This window comes from Podarcis cretensis, assembly GCF_951804945.1.
Source record: "Podarcis cretensis genome assembly, chromosome: 5".
Taxonomy (NCBI): Eukaryota; Metazoa; Chordata; class Lepidosauria; order Squamata; family Lacertidae; genus Podarcis; species Podarcis cretensis.
Genome location: NC_137174.1, coordinates 32,108,507 through 32,125,182, shown reverse-complemented (window position 1 = coordinate 32,125,182; position 16,676 = coordinate 32,108,507). Strand labels below are relative to the sequence as shown.

Here is a 16,676-nt window from a genome sequence, read left to right as displayed (position 1 = left end):
GGCTGATCGCTGAAGAATTGATGCTTTTGAATTATGGTGCTGGAGGAGACTCTTGAGAGTCCCATGGACTGTAAGAAGATCAAACCTATCTATTCTTAAGGAAATCAGCCCTGAGTGCTCACTGGAAGGACAGATCGTGAAGCTGAGGCTCCAATACTTTGGCCACCTCATGAGAAGAGAAGACTCCCTGGAAAAGACCCTGATGTTGGGAAAGATGGAGGGCACAAGGAGAAGGGGGCGACAGAGGACGAGATGGTTGGACAGTGTTCTCGAAGCTACCAGCATGAGTTTGAGCAAACTGTGGGAGGCAGTGGAAGACAGGAACGCCTGGCGTGCTCTGGTCCATGGGGTCACGAAGAGTCGGACATGACTAAACAACAACAAACTACCACATGCTTTCTGGCAAACGAGTAAATCTGCACACCCAAGTTTCTGAAGCCACGTCCATCCTTCGGCGGTTCAAAACATGCACTGAGCTTTAGGTTTAAGTTCTGCGTAATGAGGTGTGTGCAAAGCAAGCAAGCAAAGAGGAAAGGAGGGGCGGGGCCGAGTGCTGCTTTTTCCTGGGACGGGCGCAAGAGCAGTAGCTGAAAAGAGCCATCTGTCTGCGCCGGGAAACAGCTGCAGCAGCTGGGAAAGCGCAGCCGGCTGCGCATGTCCCTCCCTCCGCCACCGGCGCTTTTGTGCGCACATTTGTAGCCAAGCGAGGGCGGCCGGTGAGCCTGGAGAAGAAGCGGCGATCGGAACCTGGAGCTACGGCAAGAGGCAGGAACTCCGGCCGGCTTCTTGTTTTGGGCAGCCCCGAGAGCGCGCGCGGCAGTGGATGCGCCCCGGGCGCTGCGGAGGAGGAGGAGGAGGAGGAACAAAAGGCTGGCCCAGGCGGCGCCCCTCGGCGCAGTTCCTCTCTCCCGAGCCGGCAGGGGATGCCGTCCCTCCGGTGAGTGAGTCCCCTCCTTTGGTGCTCCGCCTTTTGGGTCCGTCCCGCCGCCCTCGCTCCCCGCGTCTCCTGGCGAGCTGGCAGGAAGTGCTGCTGCTGCTGCTGCTGCCTGAGTCTCGTCTCCATGCACCGCTTTACCGCTAAGAGCCACCGGGAAGGAGGTGAGGCAACAGCGGCCGCCTTGAGTTCCCCAGCTCTCGTGACTCCCGCAGCCCGCCGGGGATCGGGGGCCTGCCCTGGCGAGGGCAGCTGTCGGGGCTGAAGGGCAAGATCTCAGCCGTCGCCCCTGCAGACTTTCTTGGATGCGAGACGCTCGCTGGCTTGGCGAAGGGAACCTCGCGTTGGCATCCCGGCGCGCTTCATGCCTACTTGTAAGTAAACCCCGCGGGGCTCATTGCAGCTGGCTGCCTAGGAAGGGATGCTTGGGCTTGCAGCCTCACAGCAGGCCAGCCCATACATGTTTACTCGGAAGTAAGTTTCCTTCAGTGGGACTGAATTGGGTTCGTGTCCTGTTGCATGCATGCATACTCTGAATGGGCAGCATGTGTGCGATCCAATATTTTTCCTTTAAAAAAACACCAAAACACCCCATTCCTGGTCAGAGACCAAAAGGCATTGTTAAATTAGGCATTGTTCCACGGGTTCCTTTGCATAGGTAGGGGAAGGTGTGGGTGCAATTATCTGTGTGGGTCTCTAAGGCAGTCATCTCCATCCTGTCCTCTCCAGATACCTTGGAGTACCAGTTCCCATCAGCCACAGCCAGTGGTCAGGGGTGATGGGAGTTGTGGTCCAGAACATCTGGAGGGCACCAGGTTGGGGAAGGCTGCGTAGAGGGTATGAGCCTCACAGAGCGAAAGGTCCTGTGTTCAAAACCTAGGCGCTCTCTTACATACAGCCCTCTTGCATTAGTTTGTGGTCATCATCTAGAAATAACTAATGTGAATCTCAGTAGGATCTGGGGTTTTTTTGTATGTGTGTTTAGGATCAGTTTTAAAGTGTGTTAAGTGGTGCTTAGTGCATGGCTAAAAGAATTCACACATGTATTATTGTTGTTTTTACTCAGAGTAGACCTACTGAAATTAATCAACCTAACTTAGCCGTGTTCATTTATTTCAGTGGGCCTACTCTTAGTGAAACTTAGTGGAATGCCACCCTGTTCTGTTCTGATCTCTTGTCTCATGCCTACTGTTTTAAGCACTTCTTTGTTCACACAGTCAATGGGGGTGTCTTATTTCTCTGCAACAGCCTGATAATCCACAATGTTGCTAACTGGGGGGGGGGGGGGACTCACCTTCCTAGAAAATTGAGCCTTCTCTGCTTCATTTGCTTTCATTTTGACTCTTCAGCCTTTACCCTAAAAATATATACAGTATATCTTCCCAAAAATACCCTCAGGGAAAAAAGAAGAAAACATTCCACATCTCCCCATGGGATCCCTGATGGAATCAGGACTCTGTAGTCTAGCACAAAAGCCTTGCAACCAGAGGAGGCAGTTCCTTCCATTAGGAAGGAAATAGGTTTGCTTTGCCTTGGGAGTTACAAGGCCTGCACTGACTGGGAGCGATATTTAGCATTTTCAAGGCTTTCCCTGCTAGACTTGGCCATGTACCAAACCACATTGTGTGCTTACTGCATGAGTCTTCTCCAAATGCAACTGTAATTTCTTTGCTTCACCCCACTTGCTATGCTGCAAGATACAAATGGACACGATCATAATAGAAAACCCTTACTGAGTCAGCACAGGCTGCTGTTGGTTTCCATGGCATGGATTCTGCTTTTACTTAAATACAGTATAAATGGGGGCATCCAGACCTGTGATGTATTGCCCACCCTCCATCCCCTGACATGTCACTGTTGCTCCTTTCTAAGTGAATTTTCTCACAGCAGCGCCTGCTTCTCCTTATAGAGCTCCTACTGCAATTGTTGTGGACCAGTCTTTCTGAACACTTCCCCTCTTCCCAGCCACTGGCAGTGTTTGCACCTAATGCTAAGCCAGCATCCGCCAGCCTTTTGAAGCCTGTGGGCACCTTTGGAGTTTTGAGAGAGTCTCATGGGCAATATTCCCTCTGGTTGTTTCTCTCTTCCACACCCCCCCAAGGTTCATGTTCCCCCTACAGAGAAAAAAAGATTTCCTTTGCATAGGTAGGGGAAGGTGTGGGTACAACTGGGTTCCAGGTAAAAGTAGGATCCTGTGGAATTAAAAACAAATCCTCTTGAATTCGCATAACTTTACAAGGAGACTCCAAAAAGCACACTACAAAATGGAAGTTTACAATGGCAATAAGGCATTGTAGAGCCTGTGCCTACTATTAACGGGGGGGGGGGGGGGAACATTGATCCTCCTGGATATTCATGACATAAGACATGACATAAGATGGCAGCAACACCATCAACAAATCACAGAAGTCATTTGTAGACAATAGAAGAGACCTATGATTTAACAGAGGTTTTGAGTGGATCCCTTGTGGAAAAAAAAAGTTATGAGGCTCAAAAGGATTCATGTATCAGGGCCACGTTTTTGCAGGTCATTCAATGGAAATGTGATTTCAGGGTGGTTTGGTGGGGATGGAGGGGAGGCAGGATCCATGGGGAGATCCTGCCTCCCCTCCAGGAATACTGTGGTCACCAATAGTCAGCATGGATTTCTGAAAAATAAGTCATGTCAGACGAACCTGATCTCGTTTTTTGACAGAATTACAAGCCTGGTAGATGAAGGGAACGCAGTGGATGTAGCCTACCTTGATTTCAGCAAGGCATTTGACAAGGTGCCCCATGATATTCTTGTAAAGAAGCTGGTAAAATGCGGTCTTGACTATGCTACCACTCAGTGGATTTGTAACTGGCTGACTGACCGAACCCAAAGGGTGCTCATCAATGGTTCCTCTTCATCCTGGAGAAGAGTGACTAGTGGGGTGCCACAGGGTTCTGTCTTGGGCCCGGTCTTATTCAACATCTTTATCAACGACTTGGATGATGGACTCAAGGGCATCCTGATCAAATTTGCAGATGACACCAAACTGGGAGGGGTGGCTAACACCCCAGAGGACAGGATCACACTTCAAAACGACCTTGACAGATTAGAGAACTGGGCCAAAACAAACAAGATGAATTTTAACAGGGAGAAATGTAAAGTACTGCACTTGGGGAAAAAAATGAGAGGCACAAATACAAGATGGGTGACACCTGGCTTGAGAGCAGTACATGTGAAAAGGATCTAGGAGTCTTGGTTGACCACAAACTTGACATGAGCCAACAGTGTGATGCGGCAGCTAAAAAAGCCAATGCAATTCTGGGCTGCATCAATAGGAGTATAGAATCTAGATCAAGGGAAATAATAGTGCCACTGTATTCTGCTCTGGTCAGACCTCACCTGGAGTACTGTGTCCAGTTCTGGGCACCACAGTTCAAGAAGGACACTGACAAACTGGAACGTGTCCAGAGGAGGGCAACCAAAATGGTCAAAGGCCTGGAAACGATGCCTTATAAGGAACGGCTAAGGGAGCTGGGCATGTTTAGCCTGGAGAAGAGGAGGTTAAGGGGTGATATGACAGCCATGTTCAAATATATAAAAGGATGTCACATAGAGGAGGGAGAAAGGTTGTTTTCTGCTGCTCCAGAGAAGCGGACACGGAGCAATGGCTCCAAACTACAAGAAAGAAGATTCCACCTAAACATTAGGAAGAACTTCCTGACAGTAAGAGCTGTTCGACAGTGGAATTTGCTGCCAAGGAGTGTGGTGGAGTCTCCTTCTTTGGAGGTCTTTAAGCAGAGGCTTGACAACCATATGTCAGGAGTGCTCTGATGGTGTTTCCTGCTTGGCAGGGGGTTGGACTCGATGGCCCTTGTGGTCTCTTCCAACTCTATGATTCTATGATTATTCCATTTCAATATTATTCAATTTACTGTGTAAATTGCACCTGCCTTAGTTCTCTGGCATTCCCTCTTTTCCCTCTCTGGCACTGTCTCCCTCTTGACTCCTGGAACACCCAGCTTGGTCTTCTTTGCCTCCCCTCCGATCACTGTTTCCCCCCCCCCCCCCAGCCGCTCAAACCCTTTCTCTCCTGCCCTTCTTAGTTGCTCCAGTTTCTGCTCAGGTGCCGCTCTGGGCCTTGAGAAACATATAGAGCTGAAAGAGGAAGTGGGAAAGGGGACCACTCTTTCCATCCTTGCTTTCATCTCTATGTGCTTCACAAGAAAAAGGGAACCCTTGCGAAGTGCGGAGGACAAGCGATAGAGTGTGCAGAAGCTTTGTGTGCACCAGGGAAAGTCTTCAAGGGTGCCATTGTGCCCGAGGGCATCATGTTGGGGACCCCATAAATATGGTTTAGTAAGCCATAATGTGCATAAGCTGTGTCCTGAGCACTCCTGCTTTGCTCCTGTCTTTGCACAAATGCGTAAACAAACCATGATGGGGATAGCTTACCATAGGGATCAGCAAACTTTTTCAGCAGGGGGCCAGTCCACTGTCCCTCAGACCTTGTGAGGGGCCAGACTATAATTTTTTTTGGAGGGGGGGAATGAACGAATTCCTATGCCCCACAAATAACCCAGAGATGCATTTTAAATAAAAGCGCATATTCTACTCATGTAAAAACACCAGGAAGGCCCCACAAATAACCCAGAGATGCATTTTAAATAAAAGCATACATTCTACTCATGTAAAAACACGCTGATTCCCGGACCATCTGCGGGCCGGATTTAGAAGGTGATTGGGCGGGATCCGGTTCGCGGGTCTTTGTTTGCCTACCCATGGCTTAGCATGATGTCCAAGCCCAGGATCATGGTTGTGCTTGATTGTGGTTTAATAGGGTGAAACAAACCAAGATTCTGGATTTGAATACCAGGCTATGCAGCTCAACTATCTCCATTGTGGTTTGTTTACTTGCTTGTGCAAGATGGAGGAAAGCAGCAGTGCTTGGACTGTGTGCACAAGTTAGTTTAGTAAACCGTACTGAATGGCTTAGTGTAATGTGCAAACACTTGTCTTTTATTATCATAGACTTTTTTAAAACAACAACAACATGTTTTTGATGAACGCACATTGTTGCTGCTGTGTGCCTGGTGACCTATGCCTCCGTGTTAATTTTATCTGTGGAAAGGGAAGGACTCAGATCTCAGGCAGAACACATACTTTGAAAGACATTTGATAAGAGGCCTTTTCTGTCCTTGGAGAGCCACTGCCAGTCAGAATATTAGACAATGCTGCACTGGCTTTGATAGAAGATTGCTTATTATGTTCTTCTTAAAGAGGCTGTAATGTCACCCCTTCACAATCCTCTCAAAGCTTCTCCCATTTTTTGGCTGTGGTTGGAATGTGTCTTTTTGTTGTTGTTGTAGCATACAGTTTATATTTTACTGGCCTTGCATCTGTGGGTGTTCAAATTCAGCTTTATCCCCACCTAAGAGTGCCTCTCTTGTCATGCAGATAGTGCATCAATGGCATAATCAAGTGGGCGCTCTCGGCTGGTCTGGCAAACTGTCTGTTGTTTGTTCTACTCATTGCTTTCTGAAGCAGAAATCCTTGTGTGCTTAGCTACACCTGTGCATAAAAGACAGCAGTCACAAGCTTGCAAGGGTATCCTAGAGAGCAGCTGGGCTTCTGGTGTTTTGGCGCTCCAAATGTGGAGCTACTAATGTCTTGCCCTTGCTTAGACTGGGTTATGGAGCCTTTGCATGCCTGTATGTTAGTAGTAGTGGTAGTAAGTAAGTAAGTCCATCTGACTGGGTTGCCCCAGCCACCCTGGGTGGCTCCTAACAAAATATGAGAAACAATTTCGGCTTTAGACCTATAACAGTTACCAGAGAATAATTCTCCTTAAATTTCAGTGTAGGCTTACTTTTGAATAGGCATGTATAGGATTGCCCTGTTGATGACAGTTTTGTTCTAGAAATTTGTTTTTGTTGATAGAGAATTACTAGGGTTTCTTCTTGAGCGTTTGTGCTCTGCAAACAAATCCAGAATGGTCCAGAGTGGATCATTAGACTTCCTTTATTTGTTGCTTTTTCACAAAAAAGCCACAGAACCCCGTCACCAATTGTTATGTACAATTCTTATCCATGCATCTTTTAAAATCTTGTGTTCTTATTATGCAGTTACAACCACTGCTTTTCTCTCTCTCTGTGGGGGTACTCAAGGGTACGCAGTACCAGAACCTTTTTTTTCTAGTAGAAAAGTACAGGTTGCAATTATTTTGTTCTTGCAGTCATTCACGCTGGCATCTGATGGGTCTGCAGCCTGTAAGTTTTATCCAAGGAAGGGGGTTAGACAGGCACATCTGTAGGGAGAGTCCAGCTCTCCCTCCCATTCACTGTGGATGCAGATCTGAGGTATAAGTCTGAAAGTGGGAGCATAAGCAAATGTCCTGGAAGCAAATTAAAATGCACAAGGCATTAAGACTGGTGTCTGAAACAGGTATGTCCATATATGATCTTCACGGTGCATTGTCTAGTGGCAGGCATTTTGCACATAGTTTCAAAGTCTAGAGAAGAGTTTTGGAATTAATTTCCAGTCTGCATGCCTCGCGTTGCACAAGGGCTCAGTAAACAAACACAAGACCTGTGTTGTTAAGGCTGCAAGCTTTTATAGCTGTTTGCTGAGGACCAACTTCAATGGGGATACAAATTAAGAATTTGAAGGTAGCATTTCCTTCTAACGACATATTATGTTTGCTTTATATAAAATTGCCATACATACATTACATTCTTTACAGATAAACTTAAGCAAAAAAAGGGGGGGGGTTGCTTGCAATGTGGAGACAGAGGCAAAGGGTTTCAAAGAGTCTGAAAATGAACAAGTGCAATTGCATGCATTATAGAAGAGGAGGATTGTGAATGGCAACTCGCAATTTTATAAACCAAAGCTTTCTTGCACTTCCTTCAGTATCTCAAAAAGGCAACTCTCCTGTAGTTTTAATAATATGCAGATATATCCAAGCAAGAGGAGGTAGTTAATCAGCTGATAGCCCTGTGTATTGTAGGGGAAAAACACCCCACAATGTGTAGTGCTTACACATGTTTTGAAAAGTGTTTGATGTGGGTCAGTGGTGTGAAGTAGTACCTGAGTCCTGCTCCACATTCCAGATCTTAGGAATATGTCATTTGTAAGTTTGCCTTCTGTTGTTGAACTGCCCACCACGTGTAAATGGGTAAAATTTCTGTAAAACCTTTCCCAATACAGTAGTTTCAAACAGAGCTTTCTGAACTTTTCATGCTGGTGATACAGTACTCTTTTTAAACATGTGTCATTTTGCGAAACAGTAATTAAGTTTTACTAGGAAACAGGAGGCTAAACTAACCCCTTTCCAGCCCTGGTAGGAGCAAGCTCTGGTTTTTTGTTTTTTTGTTTCATTAAAGATTTTGTTGATTTACAAAAGTGTACAATATCTCTCTCTCGTGTTTTTTCTTCCCCTGTAACATTTTTACAAATCAGTTTCATTTGTTGAGACATTAGGAAGAAAAGGGGAAAGAGGTGGAGGGGGGGAAAGATGGGGGGTGGGGGCGGGTGGCGATGTTTCTATTTTACTTACTATATGTAGGGTTTGGTGTGAGCGTTGCTTGTGCAGGTTCTTTGCTGTTCGCTTGTGTTCCTTTGGTGGTGGTGGTAAGCTCTGGTTTAAAGGAAGCAGTTTGTGTGGGAATGCCTTACTTTGCCAGAAGAGGTCCCCATTTGACAACTTATTGAAGTTTTTGATATGCTATAAATAAAAATAGAACCGAGCTGTCCTGGTGTTAAATGCGATGGTAATGAATAAAATAATACAGCAATGATTAAAAGGTATAGATCTAGTATTAAAGTAGCTGTTGACTTTTGTGGTTCATATTGATCGCTCTGCTGTGCTCCATTTAGAGATTTTTAAAATATGAAGTGGTTTAGAAATGAGCTTTAGGTGTGGAAGGAAAACAGCAAATGATTGTGGATGAAAAGTGGTGGGAACCCATTGACCTTCTAGATGTTGCTGAACAGCGCCACCCGCGTCCCTCTACCAACCATTCTTAGATGTGCTCATTCATATATCAGCTTGCATCCCTATAATTCACAGAGAACCTAATGGCATGTACCATGCCAGAGGCACCTGAAAGTAAAAATAGTGTTTCCGATCTTAACCTTCCATATTTATGTCAACAAAAAGGCTTGTGGCACCTTAAAGACGGAGCAGATTTATTACGGCATAAGCATTTGTGCATCAGGGTGCACTTGGACCTTGGTGCATGAAAGCATATGCTACAATAAATGTGTTAAGGTGCCACAAATCTCAGTTGTTTTATTTTTTGTGGCAAACGACTAAGACAGCTACTTATTTGGAAGATGGCACGTTTATGACAACATCAAACAACTTGCACTGCTTGAAGGAGAAAGGTCAGTGGCAGAGATTTTGGCAGAAACCCCCCCCCCATTTGCATTATCTTTTTCAACCATCTTCTAAAACTTTTTAAACAAGCAGGCTTTTTAAAATCCCAAAACCCATTCACTCAGGAGACTTAATGGAGGCCTGGGGCTACTTGATCTTTACCGAAGTTAAAATGGTTACCAATGCAGAGGATTGTCCCATATTAGGTTGCTGTTGGTGCCTATACGGCAAATTTGCGTGGTTTCCTTACAAATATTGTTTTTCAGAGCATAAGCGTCTCTCTCACCACGGAACAGAACTCTTGCAGGCTTCCTTTCCTTAGGAAAGTTAATGCTGAGCTGTTTCCCCCTTTCCTCTTGAGCTCTCCGGTTTCACAAATAGCATTGTGGCAGCAAGAGTTAACAACAAAGATCTGTGAAAGGAAATCTCCACCACTTGGAAACAGCTTGGCAACAGTCCTCATTTGAAGAAGTGGGGGGTGAGAAGAGAAAATAAAATGAAAATACTGTAAATCCATTCTCTGGGCAGAATTGGCAACAACAGGAAAGTATCCCCCCCACCCGCGATTGTTGCAAAATTCTGCTTAGCTTTGAATTTTGCCTTTAAAAAGGGGGGGGGGCAATATCATGTGAACTTTTAGCTCTCTTCCTTTGTTGGCCTGCTGTGTCTTGCCCATTTTATCTGTTTGAAAGGACCGCTGTAAATCTCCACCACACATTCCTTGCAGGGGAAATTTTCTGATTTCTTATGTCATGCCTTTTAGTTTTCTTATCTTGGTGCTCAGAGTGACGTATGCTTAAGCCTATCGAAAGCAAACCCAGGCCACAGCACGCTCAGCAGCTTGGCCAGCAAGGAGTTCCTGGGCCAAGCCAAAGTAAGATGAATTCCTCATGCCAGCTTGTAAGAAGCCAGTGTAGTTTGGCTGGTATCTTAACATCCATAGCATGAGCATTGTATTAACAGCCTTCCAGGCCTTCAAACGTTACCATTTTCGGGCACTGCCTGGGTTCCCTTTACATTCCTCCTGATGTTTATTGGGCTGAATGCCTTTTCACTACTTTTCCTTTGGCTCAGTGGCCTCCTATAAATATTTGGCTTCTGCTTGGCAGCTGCAGTGCAGGTTGGCAGCGTCGTAGTAGGAGGAAGCATAATATTTAAAGAGCGTGTCTCATTTATGCATGGTTGCCACTTAATCCAATGCTTTCTCAGATGAAACTTGCTGACCGTAGAGAGAGACTCCGAAAGGTGAGGGATGTGATAATATCAGGGTGGGCAAAGATATTTCGTAGCCCTACCTGGAGTTGCCAGGGACTGAACCTGCGATCACCTGCTTACAAATAATCGACTCTACGACTGAGCTAGCTGCAGACGTTAAACAGTTTTCCACAGAAAAGTTTTAGAAGCCAATAGTGAAAAACGTCACAAGTGTTTACTAGCAGAGCTGGCCCTACTATTAGGCAGAGTGAGGCCACTGCCTCATGAAGCTGATTTTGGGTATCATGAAATAGTAGCAAATTACTGTTTTGATTGTTGCTGTTTCACTCCCAAGGTGAGATGCCTGTGAGATATTTTTTTTCCATTTTGGGGGCCAAAATGTGAGTACTGCATGCCTTGACTGGGGGAGGGGCACTTGGAATTTCTGCCTCAGGTAGGAAAATGTATTGGGCTGACTCTGCAAAAGAAACACCAAAGCAAAAGGCTATGACATTGGGAGGATTTGGATGTGTGGTGGGCCTCCTTAGGCAGGGCAAGATCTGTTTTGCTGGGTCTGGTGTGTGTGTGTGTGTGTGTGTGTGTGTGTGTACCTTCTCTCTGTCTCTGTTCTGATGTCTGCAGCTGAATCTGAAGAGAAACCTGAAACTGAACTTATATATTTATATTAGTTGGACCTGGAAGCTTTTGCTTTTCTTCCCTTGTGTTATGGTGCTGCTCTCTGTTTTAGTTTTTTTTGGGTGGGGCAAAACTGCAGACTGCAGGTGAAAATGGATGGTGGATGAGACACGAGGAGTAACAAGCTTGGGGCTGCTTCGCGCATTCGGCGAAATAGTGGGAAAGGGATGTGCAACTGACGTGCTTCCAGGTATCACGAAAGGAGAACGGGTGCATCTCTCCTGCAAAGTGATGCACATTTGGAACACTGACATCTTGCCAGAGAGGAGCTAACAGTTCCTTATGAAACTGCTGAGTCAACATTGTGCCAGCCATCTCAGGACCTGGTTCCCTGCGGAAATGATTAGCAGTTCAGTGCAATAAGATGGATATATTTTAAAAATTGACTCGAAGTATTGTTGCATGTTAAGACTAATGGACCTCATATTACCTGCCAGGAGAGTGGTTAATACTAAATCAAGCAATTTCTGGTGCTTCCACCGACCTACACCGTAAGAAATGAGTCCTGAGTCTTTGCTCCAAGCAGATTGTAATTTAGATTTTTAAACAGTAGCGGAAGTGATAAGGGATATGTAGAAAAGTTATCGGCTAGGATGAAGTTGAATGAATGCAATCAAGTGCAGTTGCACATAGGCTATTTTCCATTAGCATCTCCCTTTTCAAAGAGAGAAGCTTTTATTAATTCTCCTCACTTCTCCAAATACTCAAGGCTGCCTATGCTTTAGAAAAACACGATGAAAACCATAGACATCATTATGCAGGCCCTGTAAAGCCAGCCAGTCGAAGTAGATAATGACACATTCTTATGTGATTGTATACCAGTCCCTGCCTGTTTAATTTTACATACTGATAGTTGGGTGGGAATAAAATATTTTAGTAATTACCTTGAGAGTGTTGGAGCATTTCAAGGAAAGAACAACCAGCAGTCGATTCCTTGCCTTACGGATTCTGCTTTTCCTCCTGGATTGGTGGTTGCTGAGACATCTCCTGAAAAGGAGAATAAACGCGAAAAGCAAATGATGGCAGAAAGCTACATCTAGAAAAGCATCCCTGTCAGGGAAGATGGTGGTGTTTCTCAAAGGTGCAGAAGAAGCCCATCCAGCGGTTCGATTCCTGAGCCGAGAAATCTGCGCTTTCCTCATCTTCTGTATGAAACCTTGTCCTGCCTTGGCAGTCTCTATGGCCTGTGGTCTCCTAGTGCCTTGTGGCTTTGGTTGCCAGGAATCCCAAGCTTTTCATTGGCAGAGAAGCCCACTGAGCTGGCCCTCTTTTTATATAAAGCCCACCCTCCACGCCCTCCAGCACACAGACAGCCGAGGCTGTTCTGCTCAGAGTGTGCAGATTCCCGGGGCTCTGCCGGCCCCTGTTTTCATTGGCAAACAGGATAGGATTTTTGATCTCTCGAAAACAAAAGTGCTACAGTCTCTCGGCTTCGGCTGAGAAGACTCTGCTGCAGCAATTGTTTTGCCCCCCCCCCCCAGATGGTTTTAACTGCTTAGACACCGAAGTAGCAGCGGCGACAGCAGCAGCAGCAAAGCCTTTGATGGAACATCCTGAGAATTTGCAGAGAGAAAGGAGGGAAGAAGCTCCCTTTTAAATCGCTCTCGAGAAAGTTGGGCGGCATCGTTTGAATCGTCGAAGTTTATGTATTTATTTATTGTTGTTCTTCAGTGCACCAGGAAAAAGGATACTGGATGCGCTCCCTTGATTCCTCAAGTCAGGTACCTTCGGAATTTTCTCCTCTCTGCTGTTCTCTTTTATGGTTTGAAACCCTTTCCTCCCACACTCTGGGATGGGAAAAGGGTCAATTCTTCCATGGATGTAAAATCTTTGATACCTGTTTTGCTTGCCTCGTTTAAACAGGTCCCTCTTCATCTCAGCTCCTCACTTACTGATTTCTGTGGCTATTTAGTAGGTTTGTTTGTTTATATATCTATAAAAGCAAATCAGAAATGTCAGGTGCTTAGCCCTCGGATCTTCTATTTTAATTCTCAGGTTTGTGGAAGATGCCTTACATTCTTAGGTGTTGCATGTTGTCTTGATGCTGTTGAAATGTAATTTGCTTTGAGGATTGAGGAGCGCATTGGAAACATAAAAAATTTGCTACCTTTCTGCACCAATGTGCCTTTTTTTAAGCTATATGAAACAAAAGTAATCTTTCACAAACTGGAGATTGACTTTTAAAAAAGAAAGAAAGCAAGCAGATCAATACGTATCGTTTATATACAGCTTTAGGTTGTTCAATGTATTATCTAGACTTTTAAAAAAGAAAGAAAGCAAGCAGATCAATACGTAACGTTTATATACAGCTTTAGGTTGTTCAATGTATTATCTAGATAAAAACCCTGATATATGACCAACAGGAAGTTATGAATGTTGGGCTTATCTGTGGAATGGAAAATTATTCTCTCTGTAATCAAGGAGGGACTACTCTCCCCCCCCCATTCAGTTATTGTTTTTAAAACTAGGATTCTGAGAATTCTAATTTGTGGATAATAAAAAATGTCAGCGAGGCCCTAGGTGGGCAGTATGTAATGCATCCTCGCTATCTCTGTTTTTATTTTCTTTTTTCTTAAGGACTAGCATGCTGATCTGGAAGTGAATGCTGCTGACAGTGGAATGCGTTTCCAAGTGTGCTTAGAATTAAAGCCATAGTTTTATTTCTTCTTGTGCCAGATTTGGAAAACTCCCATGCAGCAAGTTTATTTGGCAGTCTCTCAAGTCTATTTGTGCCTCCCATGGCTTGTTTGTAAGCCTAACGGTTTTCAAGACAGTATACTATAGCAAATGGGGTAGGGGAACCCATTGTTTCCCTGGCAGAGGCTAAAGGCACTTTGTGGTGAAAAGGGGAAGGAAAGGCCTTGTGTGATGTTATGCTGAATGGTTTATTTGTTTTTTAAATGCTTGATTGTTCATACTTGCATCTGTACATCAAATACATATCTTCCTTATTTTACATAAGTCAGTTTTATCAAAATGAAAACCCAACAAAAGAATATAAGTCCTCCTACAATATATTTAGTAAATAAGTTTGACTTCCTGTCCTTTCCCAATTTTTCCACTCTAATAAACCTATTGCCTCATGAAACAATAATTTTCATACATATATAAATCTGTTTTCTCCCTTTTATATGCCAAATGTTTTAAGGGATGGACTTAGGGCCAGGGCCTTTTCAGTGATGGCTCCAACCTGGTGGAATGCTCTGTCCCATGAGACTAGGGCCCTACGGGCCTGTAAGACAGAGCTATTCCACCTGGCTTTTAATTTGAATTCAGCCTGATCTTTTATTTTCCCTGTCTCCCCCCCTCCCCTTTTATGAAGATTATTCGCTCTGGGACCCCACAGCTAATTCTCCCCTGGCCTCCTCACTGGCCCACGTAGGACTAATTCAGCCAGCTAGCCCTGGTGACTATCTAATGTTTATTGGATGGATTTCCCCCAAATTGATTTTTGAACTTTTAATTTTATTTCCATTCATGCTTTTATGCTGTATTTTATGCTGCTTCTATGTTGTATTACAATTAAGTGTTTTAAATTTGTTGTTAGCTGCCCTGAACCTGGTTTTCTGAACCGGGAAGGGCGGGGTATAAATAAAAAAATATTATTATTAGGCTGCAATCGTGTATCCCAGGAGTAAGCCCCCATTGAACTCAATGGAGCTTATACCTGAATATGTTGTTATAGGATTGTGCTGTTAGTTAGCTCGGAGGGCATCAGAACATTTTGCACAGCCATGTGCAGCCCATGAGCCTGTTTGAAACCTTCAGAATGAGGGTATGGGAAGGTTTGAAATGGGTTTGTGTCCTGGGAGTGGCTCCATTGGTCTGCTGTAGCAAAAGCAACCTTATAGCTGCAGCTGGTTTACTGTGTTATATACAAATCATATCCACACCATGGCTTCCCCCAAGGAATCCTGGGAACTGCAGTTTATGAAGAGTGCTGGGGATTGTAGTTCTCTGAGGGGGTAAACCACAGATCCCAGGATTCTTTGGGGGGAAGCGACGTGCTTCACATGTGTGGTACGGATGTGACCCCAAGGTTTTTGTGGGCTAGAAACTTGCCCCATCTTCATCAAGGATGTTTGAAGTAGTTTTCTTTCTACTCTCTCTTGTATTGCTCAAACCATTGGCTTACCTTTTGTATGGGAGGGGAAAAAAACTATGTGTGTAGGACAATGGACCTACCCCAGCAAACACTTGATGCATGTGATATAGTAGGATAGTGGTTTTCATCTTTTTCAAGTCCACGTCTTTCTTGACAAGCTACATTCTTTCTGCGGCTTCCTTGTGGAAGCCACTTACACTGGGATGCGGGTGTCACTGTGGTCTAAACCACTGAGCCTCCTGGACTTGCCAATCAGAAGGTTGGCGGTTCAAATCCCTGCAGTGGAGTGAGCTCCGGTTGCTCTGTCCCAGTTCCTGCCAACCTAGCAGTTTGAAAGCACACCAGTGCAAGTAGATAAATAGGTACCACTATGGCTTCCATCACAGTATTCTGTTGCACCAGAAGTGGTTTAGTCATGTTGGCCACATGACCCGGAAAACTGTCTGTGGACAAATGCCGCCTCCCTCGGCCTGAAAGCGAGATGAGCGCCGCAACCCTATTATCACCTCTGACTGGACTTAACCACACAGCGGTCCTTTACCTTTTACCTTTTTACACTGGGGTTCCATTATGGGATGCTTTCACCTTGAGCAAATAGACTCTTCCTACCCTTGCTGTCGGCAAACTGTAACAATGAAGTCACAGCTGACAAGAGGAAGCCAAGAATGATGCCTAGGAACTTAGACTTCCCCTAACTGGTGCCCTCAAGATTTTGCTGGACTACAACTTCTATCATTCCTGAACATTGGCCATGCTAGATGGGACTGATGGGAGCTGGAGTGCAGCAATATCTGGTAGAAAAAAGGATGAGGTAACTGGAGAACCGAAGTTTCCTGAACGACGTCTACGGGGCTGCTGTTTTCTTTTGTTTGTGTTTGGCATGTACAAGGTCTAATTTTTGAAAAGAGGAGTCCTGGGGTTTGGGCTTTTATGGCGCTCCCTCTGCCTCATCTGCAAGCCCTACCACACCCTAGATGTGTGAGGTGGGAATGCAGCCTGCATCTTCAGAAGCCCTTAGGTTGGTTCATGCGTCCCTCGGCTAGTCTTGACGTTGGTAATGGGTATCAGGACTGAGGTCTGGCTCAAATTAAGCCCTGGATGTTGAGTAAAACTCTAAAATTACACTTCTGCAGGCACTGAGACATGTCTATTATGGAGGGTGTGCTGCCAGCTGTCTGATGGGATCAGCCTTTGTGTTCCTAACCCGGCTCCAAACCATGCCTTGTCACAGAACTATTGTTAAGAGGCTGCTATAAGGGAGCTATAAGGCAGTCTATCTGTCTGCCTCTGGATGTCTTTCTGTCTTGTTTTCAGTAATTTGGTGGAGTAGTGAAGCAATCTTAAGCTCGCATGTGCCAGAAAAGTAATTGGCCTTTTTAAAAATTAAGATTGTTAT

The 16,676-nt window shown here is 45.1% G+C and overlaps 1 protein-coding gene and 1 long non-coding RNA gene across 4 annotated transcripts in view; one reads left to right on the top strand and one right to left on the bottom strand.

The window, feature by feature from the left end:
- The first annotated feature begins 826 nt into the window (after positions 1-826).
- The window catches only part of PALD1 (phosphatase domain containing paladin 1), a 117,715-nt gene continuing 101,865 nt past the window's right edge, over positions 827-16,676 (top strand). The window contains exon 1 of one of the 3 annotated variants that reach the window (XM_079976263.1): positions 827-1,308. Coding sequence is in view for 1 of the 3 variants with exons in the window: in XM_079976262.1 (XP_079832388.1) it covers positions 12,820-12,896 (77 nt within the window). In the remaining 2 variants the exon portion in view is untranslated. Of the gene's footprint in view, positions 1,309-10,360; positions 10,531-12,502; positions 12,897-16,676 lie in introns of those variants that run through there. The other 2 variants (XM_079976264.1, XM_079976262.1) reach the window with 2 other exon arrangements.
- On the bottom strand, positions 6,909-12,166 carry LOC307216336. The gene is made up of 2 exons (XR_013839035.1): positions 12,060-12,166; positions 6,909-9,743 (listed from the first exon to the last, which is right to left on the bottom strand). It is a non-coding gene; the product is annotated as an uncharacterized lncRNA (long non-coding RNA).